Source organism: Rattus rattus, chromosome 4 (genome assembly GCF_011064425.1).
Source record: "Rattus rattus isolate New Zealand chromosome 4, Rrattus_CSIRO_v1, whole genome shotgun sequence".
Lineage (NCBI taxonomy): Eukaryota > Metazoa > Chordata > Mammalia > Rodentia > Muridae > Rattus > Rattus rattus.
This window is the reverse complement of record NC_046157.1, coordinates 43,456,288-43,468,338: the sequence shown is the minus strand read 5'-3', so window position 1 is coordinate 43,468,338 and position 12,051 is coordinate 43,456,288. Positions and strand designations below refer to the sequence as shown.

General features: G+C 38.8%; 1 protein-coding gene across 2 annotated transcripts in view; it reads left to right on the top strand.

Moving 5' to 3' along the window:
- Positions 1-272: 272 nt before the first annotated feature.
- The window catches only part of Arl6 (ADP ribosylation factor like GTPase 6), a 29,288-nt gene continuing 17,509 nt past the window's right edge, over positions 273-12,051 (top strand). For both annotated transcript variants that reach the window (XM_032900333.1, XM_032900332.1), the window contains exons 1-2: positions 273-714; positions 8,005-8,154. In XM_032900333.1, the coding sequence (XP_032756224.1) occupies positions 8,032-8,154 (123 nt within the window). In that variant the 5' untranslated portion in view covers positions 273-714; positions 8,005-8,031. The remainder of the gene's footprint in view (positions 715-8,004; positions 8,155-12,051) is intronic.

The window sequence follows — 12,051 nt, the reverse complement described above, 5'->3', positions numbered from 1 at the left end:
CTCCTGCCTGTGCTAACAGCGGTACTTCTGTAAGACTTGCTCTCAGGCCTAGCTGAGCCCAGGAACAGGTCCGTGTAATGGGAGGAGCATACTTGAGCAGATCCTCGCCCCACCTCACTCCGCCCAGGACGTCAGCAGTCAGCCCAAATCTGTGTTGGCCCTAATCAGAATCCAGGAGCCCAGCAAAAAGCGATGCGATGCGCGCGCAGCTAAGGCCTAGCACACTACCCGGCAGGCTGTGCGCGGGCCTACTGGTCCCACGCGTCCCAGCAGCAAAGGTGCTTCCCCTCCATTCCCAGCTCATTGGCGGCCTCCCATGCCTTCTGTGATCACACTCTCTGATAGTTATCCTGCGGGAATCAGACCATTTTTTTTTAACCCAGAGCTCTTCAGCCGCAGGAAGGAGAACACGTCGGCGGACACCTAAAATGCCTGAGTAGGCGTGGCTTTAGGACCGGAAGAAGCTCCCGTTGCCAAGGGAACGCCGCGCGCTGTGGCGCCTGCTCAGCCACTGATGCTCCCATCCCGAGTGAACCCGCCGGTAACCCCAACTTGTAGAAGAGGCTGTGCTTGGAGCAGAGTAACCTTCCTACGAAGGCATAGAGAGGAAGGCTGAGGTTCCTGGGGAAGATCCCATCGCGGAGACGGGTGCAAGAGTGCGTCCCTTCCTGTCCTTGTCAGCCCTATTGCCTCTGGATCGGCGTCAAAGATCAGGTATCTCCACCCCCACCCCGCCTTTTGTCTCTCTTCATCTCCATCTATGTGTTATCGCTCAGCTCTGTTGGGTATAATTTTACACGCCTTCAGCTTCACCCATGTTAAAATGTGTACACTACCGTTCTACGGTGTCTGTAAGCGCTGTGGAACCGGCGGCAGGATTCACTAGTTCAAAAGTTCCCGCTACCTGTTCGCAGCCATTACCTCCCCAGTAGCCAGAGGACACCCTCTCCATGTTTTATTTAGAATTACTCTAAGCTATTACCCATATTTTTTTAATCCATGCGAGTTACCATCTCTAATCTGTGAGAGATGGGGAAAAAAAAAAGAATTGAGTTTGTGACGAATACTAAAGAGCCTGGAAAATATATTGAACTGCTTTTGGCGAATGCTGTTTGGTTGATTGGTGTTGACTTTAACGCTGCCCAAGATGGGCCTTTTTATGCGATGTATGAATTATTTGATGATGAAATTTCATCATCAAAATTTTCTAACTTATTAAGATTGTTTAATTGGGGTAGTAAGAACGTGCAATAGCCCACACTACTAATATGTTTAAAGTTTACAAAATATCATTTCCAGAGTTTTCTCTGTCTTATTTAGTCTCTCTCTGCAGCTTAACTCTAAACTCTTACATGTGGATAACATGTTAAATCTTCAGTGCTTTTCTGGTAACCAGTAACCCTCTGGAAAGATAATTCTCAGAAAGCACCTAGGAGACCTAAGGGTTCTTGATTCAAGAACAGGAGTTGTTTCATTTGCTATCAATTCTGCTGGCATTTTACAGCACATACAGTAAGGCTTTTTAAGCTGAAGGTATATTTTGTTCCTAATCTAACCAATATGCTGGGTTGTTTTTTTTTTTTTTTTTTTTTTCCTATCCTTTAAGGCAGTCAGTCTAGTCTCAAGACAATATCAACTTTATAGCTTGTTCTCTCTTCTCTCCTCCCACCTCTCTCTATATGTAATTGTTCATGTAATCTAGTGCCTGCTGAATCCAGAAGAAGGCATGGCCAGCCCTGGAATTGGAGTTACAGGTGCTTAAGATCTTCAGTCAAACTCTGGTCCCCTGGAAGCGCAGCAAGTCCTCTTAGTAGCTGCGTTATCTCTACTGCTAAGAGTATAATTTTTCATTTTTTTCTTTCTTGTGAGATCAAAACTAGAACTTTCGCACATTGTAGACAAGCACTTAATTATTTTGCCACACAACCAGTCCCTAACATTATACTTTTCTTTAGAAAATTAAACAGACATGAGTAGAGAAAGAGTATAAAGGTAATTTCCCTAATTTCAACCCTGTCACAAGCACCCCCTCCCCATTTGTTTCGAGTGTTAATTGTGTAAAATCTTAGTATTAAAACGTAAAGCCCCGTTGCTTTACAAGAGTCTTTTTTTTTTTTTTTCTCTCTCTCTTTTTTTCAGAGCTGGGGACCGAACCCAGGGCCTTCTACCACTGAGCTAAATCCCCAACCCCATGAGTCTTTCTAAGTGTAGAAATTCACTGAGATACAGAGAGTTTGGAACTGGGCAGGTTTTTCCTTATGTGGCTACTGTAATCTAATTGTGTGATGTTTTTATTTGTGAGTTCATTACAGTTAGGTGATTATATTGGTAAAAATTTTAAACTACTATTTTGAAGGAATTCGGAACAAATTAGAGAATGAACAGTGGCTGAGAGTGTTTGTGATGTTTCTTAACTTTATTATCCAACTACAAATCTTTATGCCTTACTCTCCATGTTGCAGATTCTGACTCCAGTTCTTCCTATTCTTCTCTCATTGATTAGCCAGTCTTCCTCAGTCACAGCAGGTTTTGTTTCTGTTAAACAGCATTTTATTGACTTAGCTCAGGTTAGTTGTACTTAGCCTTCAGACAACTTTGTTGTACCTAAGATCTTACTTTCTCCAAACTTAAAAAGGAAAAATAAGGAAATGGAAGAAAACATAAAATCAGCAGAACTTTAGTCCCTCAAAAACACAAACATTTTCAGGGCACCACAGTTCCCCTTCAAAGCTGAAGAAACTGTTAAATCTCTCATATTCTGAAAGAGAGACATTAATGAAAGGAAACAGTGTTTCACATGTCAAAATATAGGGGTGTGCAAACTGAAAAGATGATGTCATGAACAGACTACTAGAATAGATCAGTTTCTCAACGTGTGTGAAGTTGAAATATTTCCCCAAAAAGGTTCTCATGGACGAGTACTCACAAACAATAGTACTTTCTTTATCCATCTCTTGGAGCTTTAGAGTTAGGCTCAGCATATTAAAGAGTGATGCTCTTTAAAAAGCTTGTTTACATTTATAGAGTATAAAATTTCTCAGACATCAGTGCGATTCCTTTAGAAGTCACCCCTAAGAATTCTCTTCCAGGAAATACAGTTTAGAGTGTACAGTGAACCTACTGCTAAAGCAAAACATGTATAAGAATATAAAATATAAGACAAGAGATTGAGAAAAGTACTCAAAGGGGTAATAGGAAGAAAAATATAAGTGGAAAAGGATGCTAGCTGTGGTATAAAACACAGAGATGGAGGAGAGGAGGCAGGGCAGCCAGTTCTCTGAATCAGCTTTCATACCCAGATACATTTCGTGTAAATTAGAGTTTAAAACCTGAAAAATAAACTACAAATTCAGGAAAGTTAATATGTACAAAATACTGAAGAGAAGGAAATATTTCTAGACCTAAAACTTGGGAAAGAAACCAAAGAAAACCATCGATATCATCAGATAAAAGTTCTGTATTACCAAACAATAGTAATAAGGTAAATTTTAAGTGATTAAAATGGTTTGCAGTACATATACATGCCTACATATAATAATCAAAGCAGTAGCCACCAGACATGGCAAGCAGCTCATAAGAGAAACACTAATAAAAAGCAAGTTTTGCAGTGATACTCAGTTTTATTAGTGATGGAATAAATGTGAATTTAAACAATGCTGTGGTAGAATTTTTCACTTTGCAGATAAGAAAAAAGTTGAAAAGTTTAAAATTTTATATTCCCAAATATTTCAGTAGTAAATCTCAGATATTTGAGGAAAACGATAGAAAGTCATGGAAGATGAATTATCCATGATAGAACTTTTTTTTTTTTTTTTTTAAGTATAGAATAGAGTTAATTCAGGGCATGGGAAGGAGAGTTAAGAGGGTAGTAGGGCAGAGAAAGAGAAGTAGAAGAGGAAGAGTAGAGGTGGCCATGAGCACATGGAGAGAAAGGGGGAGGAGAATGGGGAGAGAAGGGACAAAGGGGGAAGAGAGAGCAAGGGGAAGCAGGAACAAGAGCAAGAGAGAACAAGAGAGTGAGGAGGGGGCAAGCATCATAGTGTCAGCCATACCTGCCTGTTGCCAGGTAACTGGGAGTGGAGCTTAGGCAGAATGTTAACATTCCCTGCATTTTGGTTTAATTAAAAAAGAAAACTTAGAAAGATGATGGTGGAGCAGGAATAGGGTCATTGTGATCTCTGACTGCTTCATGCTTGTTTTGGGGCGACGTGTCTCTATGGAACCTAGAAAAGTGGGTATGGGATGTTTGTCTAGTCTTAAGAGTTAGCTATTTCCTTGTTGTCCAGGGTCTGTGGAACCATCTGAGGACAGGTCAGAAGGAACAGGTCTAATAGAAGCGTCTGTGTCTGTGAGAGGAGATTGAACATCTGGAGGTCGCTTCTCTGGAGCTGTCCTGGGTGTAGTAAGCACCTGGACTTGACAAGATGTTGAAACACACATATATATTTATTATAGTTAGAGAATAAAATTAAGTGTGTTTGGGAGAAAGAAAGTTTTTTCTTAGATGTACATTTGAAACCCAGAGGAATCCCACCCTTTGGAATAGATAGTAAGTGGGAACTTTAGGCAGATATACTTATCTGGGTGGCGTCCATTTGGTCCATGAGAGGTAGATCTAAGTGGGTTTCCTGTAGCTTATAAGTTTACAAAAGAGATAACAACATGAGTTAATAACATGAACATTCTTTAAGATAAGCTTTTTGTGGAGCAGAAGGAACAAAAATTGTGATTACATTTGGATCATATAGTGCTGAGTTTGGCAAGAAAAGGAAATATGAAGCATTTAACCAGTCATGGAAAGTCAAGCTATAAGGTTGAGTAATGTACTGAAACTTTCTAATAAACCCAGGAGGAACCCAGTCTGCTAGAACCTTTTAACAATCATTGTTTTGTAGTACTTGCCCAGAGAGGAGACATGCGGGAAGAAAAAGAAAGAGATCATAGTTTTGAAATATGTTAAAGACTATATGGAAAATGAAAAACATATGAGCATTATATTAACATGCTTCCCTCTATAGGACTTAATAGCCTATTCCAACTAAAATGATAAATATGAATTGTTTTATGTAACAAAGTAAATTTAAGATAGATTCATCAAATACCAACTCAAGCTGAAATTCAAAGACATGTTTTGGAATGGGCTTTGAGTCTCTAATACGAAAATGTTTGAATGAGCACAAAGGTTAAACCCATTCTTCAGATCAGAAAGAGACAACCATGAAGTATGCACTGCTCCTTGTAGGCACATCAGTCAGTTGTGTACTTTATACTGATGGAGGTCTCCCAAAAGCACTAAGCAAAATGTCAACTACACAGACACTTTTCCTATGCATTTGATTTAGAAGCATCCTACTGATAGCCTTTCCTCAATGTCCTTTGCTTAGGATGGTATACATAAGAAACTTAAAAGGAGTTGTAACATGTCAGAGTTATGTGACCTTAAATGAACATGAGAGTTAATGAGGTGAATTAATGTTTCAAGAATTCTGGAAATTAATGTTCAGAGAGCAAAGAAAAATATTTAGTGGACAGATGTATTATGGCAGTGCCAGTAGACTGAGGTGGTTGGGAAAAGAGTATTTTTCTTCTATCATATAGTACTATTAAGGGTTCGATGACACCAAATGAAAGACCCTTAAAAAGCTTCATTTGGAGATGTGAAGTGCAATTTAACTGGGCCATTGGGGGCTAGGAACAGACATAAAGCTACACAAAGCAAGCATTATATTAGCAGCAGTTTTATTTGACTTCAAAGTAATTCTTCCTTGTATTGCTAATGGATTTTGCTTTGGGGGTGGCTCATTTTGTTGTTTAAAGATTGCTCTAGAAAGTTGAATAGCTTGGATGGTTTTAATATATTACTTTGTTATTTATACTTGTGTGCAATACATTTTGATCTTACCTACTTCCTATTCCCCAATTGCAATTCTTCCTGGACACCCCCCCCACTCTTGTAATCCCTCCCAACTTTATGTCCTCCTCTTGCTTTTCTTTTAAAATAACCCAGAGGGTCCAATTAGTGCTGCCCTGATGCTCATGGGTACAGAGCCATCTACGTGGGCACCCAGCCAATGACCGTGTCCCTGAAGGAAATTGATTCGCTTGGTAGCTATTCACTGCTAGCTTCTCAGATAGCATTGTGGCCTTGTGAGCTCTTCCCTAACCCATGCTGGAATGATGGCTGGCTTGGGCAGTTCTTGTGTGGACAACCAAGGTAGTCAAGAGTTCATGAATACATTGACCCTGTCATGTCCAGAAGTCTCTGCTTGACTCCCCAACCTCTGGCTTGTACAGTCTTTCTGCCTCCTCTTCCAGAATGTTTCCTAAGCCTTGGGAGGAGGGATGTGGTATAGATAGGTGTTTGATTCAGAGCTGAGCTTTTGCAGTTACTTTTTTTCTGGACATGGACTGGTTTGGGAATCTTTATATCAAAGCTATCCACTGCAAAAAGAAGCTTCTCTGATAAGGGTTGAAAGCTGCATTAATCTGTGGATATAATAATAAAAGTATAGACAGCAGTATTGATGTAGCACACTGATAGTAGTAGGTTCTTCCCTATGCCCTCCTCATTTATGAGTTCGTGGTCAGGTTTGCTATGTTTTTCTGCCTGAAAAGCAGGCCTTAAATCCAACCAGAAAGCCATTGGTTTACCCCCATATCCCTCATGCCATGTTTGTACCCATGGCCATGGCCTATCAGGTGGGTCAGTATAATAGCTCTCAGGGTTCACAGATGACATAGACTTGCCTCCAGTTTTTGCATAGCACTGTGAAAGATAGCTATCAGGAAAGAAGCTTCTGGGTCAGTCTCAGCTGGATTTCTCCATATTATGTGACCAAAGTGTGTGATGTCTTCAGCCATAGTGTCTTAATATCATGAGCAACTAAGAGAAATGACCCATAATTCCCATGGGCAACTAAGAGAAATGACAATACCTTGTACATTGTTTGGAATAGTCTCTGGGACCCTCCCCTTCTAAGCCAACAACTGAAAGAGAGATAACCTATATATGACATTAATAATAAACAATAGGGACTCTGTCTTAGACTAGAGCTTCTAAAATTGTGGGCTGGTTTATCTTAGCATTTGCTCTAGGAACAGAAAGCTGACAAGACATTTTTCTTCTAAATGTGTGTGTGTGTGTGTGTGTGTGTGTGTGTGTGTGTGTGTGTGTGTGTATTTGTATGTTTATAACAAGTGTGTATATATGTATGCCTCTGTCTATATATCTGTATGTGTACACGCACACGTGTGTTTAAATGCGCATTTACTTTTCTGTTCTACAATGGTATTATAGTTAAAGTTCTTGTACATAATGGTCGGATGTTGTAGATAGTTAAGAAAAGATTGAGTTCAGTAAGATTAACTGAAATTATGAAGGAATGTATCCGTTATTCCCAAAGAATTAGTGGTAAATTGCAGAACTATATAAGAGGTAGGTGAATAAGGACATTCTTTGTCTACCAATAGAAAACCCAACCCAAACTGGAAGCCACTCTGTAGAAAACAAAAACAGTAAAACTTTTATAATTACAAATTATTTAAAAAATATCACCATCCTCTGTTTTAGGTATTCGTCTAGTGGTTCAAATGGCATGCCTGCACCTTTAATGTTTGCTTGCCTTTCTTCTGCTTTTGAAGCTTTAGCATCACGCTGTAGCTGAGTCTTGTTGCCTTTGTAGTGTTCCGTATTTACCAAACTCTCGTTCATAAATAACACTACACTTGGCAAACTCCGCATGATACTGAGGCTAACAAGAGTTCCTTCCTGAATATTACAAGTGTGGTTGCTTCAGGGATGTTGTTCCTTGTTGCCAAGGCTTATCAGCTGCCAGTCTACATTTCAGTTAAGACTCCTTTCTGATAATCGGCTTACACTGTTTACTGGGAGCAAAGCCACACGGATGGGTTTGTGTGCTGCCATTGTCTTTCATTTTTCATGTACTGACAAATGCATTTCATGTGTAAGGTACCTTTGAAATAATAGTTTCTTTTCCCTTACAGTTGCTGTTTAAATATTTAAGCCACAATATGGGATTGCTGGACAGACTTTCAGGTTTACTTGGCCTGAAGAAGAAGGAGGTTCATGTTTTATGCCTCGGGCTGGATAATAGTGGGAAAACAACAATCATTAACAAACTGAAACCCTCAAATGTAAGTATTTCTGTTATTCTCGACATTTTCTGATACTAGAGAAATGTTATGTGAAACATTCCTTTTAAGTTACAACTTCATATATTTGTATGAAGTCCTGCTAGCCTTGTAAGGGATATCAAAGGGATATCAGTGAACTGTAGCTTGCTACATATGCAACTTATTTATTTATTTATTTATTTATTTATTTATTTTCTTTTTTTCGGAGCTGGTGACCGAACCCAGGGCCTTGCACTTGCTAGGCAAGCGCTCTACCACTGAGCTAAATCCCCAACCCCAACATATTTATGACTGTTTAGGTATATCTTGATTATTAAGATGGGATGTTCTCTTTTTCTTCCTTTATTTTCTCCTAAAGATCTTCACAAATTGGCTAAGTTTACTTACAGGTTGCACTTACAGGTTTGTTTAAATTTCTTCTAAGTTCTGTGTATAATTAAACAATGGTGTGCGTATCAGTGACAGATGGTGATTTTGAGTAACATATATGAAAATATTATTATTAAAACTATATAAAGCTAGCATGTGTAACATATGATTCATAAGTCAGAGGTAGGCATTATTAAATATTATTCTTGATATTATTTCCTGAACCTTAAGCTGGAGGCAACTGTCTCTTGCTTTTACCATGTTTAGATATGGGCCTTGAATTTCTGATCTTTCTAAGACTTTTATCATGGAGGGCTGTCGAATGCTTTCTCAGTGTGTAATGGAATGATCATGTGGTTTTTTTTCTTTGAGATTGTTCATATAGTAGATTGCATTGATGGATTTCTGTATATTGAATCATCCCTGCATCCTTGGGATGAAGCCAACTTGATCATGGTGAATGATCATTTCAGTGTGTTCTTGGATTCGGTTTATGAGAATTTTGTTGAGTATTTTTGCATCAATATTCATGAGATCTCTTTCTTTGTGGAGTCTTTGTGTGGTTTAGGTATAAGCGTAAATATAGCTTCAAAGAATGAATTAGGTAGTGTTCCTTCAGCTTCTATTTTTTGGGATAGTTTGAAGAGTATTTGTATTAGGTCTTCTTTGAAGGTCTGATAGAATTCTGCACTAAACCCATGTGGTCCTGGGCATTTTTTGATTGGGAGACTTTTAATGACTGCTTCTATTTCTTTAGGGGTTATGGGACTGTTTAGATGATGTCTTAGTCAGGGTTTCTATTCCTGCACAAACATCATGACCAAGAAGCAAGTTGGGGAGGAAAGGGTTTATTCAGCTTACACTTCCACATTGCTGTTCATCACCAAAGGAAGTCAGGACAGGACAGGTCAGGAGCAGGAGCTGATGCAGAGGCCATGGAGGGATGTTTCTTACTGGCTTCCTTCCCTTGCCTTGCTCAGCTTGCTTTCTTGTAGAATCCAAGAAACCAGCCCAGGGATGGCACCACCCACAATGGTCTGAGCCCTACCCCCTTGATCACTAGTTGAGAAAATGCCTTCCAGGTGGGTCTCGTGAAGACATTCCCACAACTGAGGCTCCTTTTTTGTGATAACACCAGCTTGTGTCAAGTTGACACACAAAACTAGCCAGTACAGATGGTTTCTTTGATCATGATTTATATTTGGTACCTGGTATCTATCTAGAAAATTATCCATTTCCTCCAGATTTTCCAGTTTTGTTGAATATAGGCTTTCGTAGTAGTAGGATCTCATGATTTTTTTTAATTTCCTCTGATTCTGTTGTTATGTCTCCCTTTTCATTTCTGATTTTGCTAATTTGGATACTGTCTCTGTGCCCTCTGGCTAGTCTGGCAAAGGGTTTATCTATCTTGTTGATTTTTCTCAAAGGACGAGCTCCTGGTTTTGTTGATTCTTTCTCTAGTTTTTGTTTCTACTTGGTTGTTATCAGCTCTGAGTTTGATTATTTCCTGCCTTCTACTCCTCTGGGTATTTGCTTCTTTTTGTTCTAGAGCTTTTAGGTGTGCTGTAATTCTAAAAAGTCTTTAATTTCTTTCTTTATTTCTTCCTTGACCAAGTTATCATTGAGTAGAGCATTGTTCAGCTTCCATGTATATGTGGGCTTTCTGTTGTTTTTGTTGTTATTGAATACCAGCCTTAGTCGTGGTGACCTGATAGGATGCATGGGATTATTTCTATCTTCCTGTATCTGTTGAGGCCTGTTTAGTGACTGATTATATGGTCAGTTTTGGAGAAGGTACTGTGAGGTGCGAGAAGAAGGTATATCCTTTTGTTTTAGGATGAAGTGTTCTATAAATATGTTAAATCCATTTGGCTCATAACTTCTGTTAGTTTTTCTATGTCTCTGTTTAATTTCTGTTTCTATGATCTGTCCATTGATGAGAGTGGGATGGTGAAATCTCCCACTGTTATTGTGTGAGGTGTAATGTATTCTTTGTGCTTTATGAAAGTTTCTTTTATGAATGTAGGGGCCCTGGCATTTGGAGCATTGATGTTCAGAGTTGAGAGTTCATCTTGGTGGATTTTTCCTTGGATGAGTATGAAGTGTCCTTCCTTATCTTTTTTTGGTAACTTTTAGTTGAAAGTCAATTTTATTCTATATCAGAATGGCTGCTCCAGCTTGTTTCTTGGGATCATTTGCTTGGGAAATCTTTTTTCCAGGCTTGTAGTACTCTTATGTAGTGTCTGTCCTTGTCACTGAGGTGTTTTCTGTATGCTGCAAAATGCTGGGTCCTCTTTATGTATCCAGTATGTTAGTCTATGTCTTTTTATTGGGGAATTGAGTCTATTGATTTTAAGAGATATTAAGGCATAGTGATTGTTGTTTCCTATTATTTTTGTTTTTAGAGGTGGAATTATATTTGTGTGGCTATCTTCTTTTGGGTTTGTTGAAAGATTATTACTTTCTTGCTTTATCTAGGGTGTTTCCTTCCTTGTGTTGGAGTTTTCTTTCTATTATCCCTTGTAGGGCTGGATATATGGAAAGATACTGTGTATATTTGGTGTTGTCATGGGATATCTTGGTTTCTCCATCTATGTTAATTGAGAGTTTTTCTGGACATAGTTGCCTGGGCTTGCATTTGTGTTCTCTTATGGTCGGTATGACATCTGTTCAGTTTCTTCTCACTTTTATAGTCTCTGTTGAGAAGTCTGGTGTAATTCTCATGGGTCTGCCTTCAAAGTTACTTGACCTTTTTCCCTTACTGCTTTTAATATTCTTTCTTTGTTTTGTGCATTTGGTGTTTTGACTATTATGTGATGGGAGGAATTTCTTTTCCAATCTATTTGGAGTTCTGTAGGCTTCTTTTATGTTTATGGGCATCTCTTTCTGTAGGTTAGGGACGTTTTCTTCTATAATTTTGTTGAAGATATTTATTGGCCCTTTAAGTTGTGAATCTTTGCTTTCTTCTATACTTAGTATCCTTAAATTTGATCTTCTCATTGTGTCCTGGGTTTCCTGGATGTTTTGAGTTAGGAGCTTTTTGCATTTTACATTTTCTTTGATGGTTGTGTCAATGTTTTCTATGATATCTTCTGCCCCTGAGATTCTCTCTTCTATCTCTTGTATTCTGTTGGTGATGCTTACATCTATGACTCCTGATCTCTTTGCTGGTTTTCTATCTCCAGAGTTGTCTCTCTTTCAGGTTCTTTATTGTTTCTATTTCCATTTTTAGATCCTGGATGGTTTTGTTCAATTACTTTACCTGTTTGATTGTGTTTTCCTGTAATTCTTTAAGGGAATTTTGTGTTTTCTCTTTAAGGGCTTCTACTTGTTTACCTGTGTTGTCCTGTATTTCTTTAAGGGAGTTACTTATGTTCTTTTTAAAGTCCCCTATCATCATCATGAGATGTGATTTAAATCCAAATATTGCTTTTCTGATGTGTTGGGATATCCAGTACTTGTGTGATGGGAGAAGCGGGTTCTGATGATGCCAAGTAGTCCTGGTTTCTGTTTCTTAGGTTCTTGTGC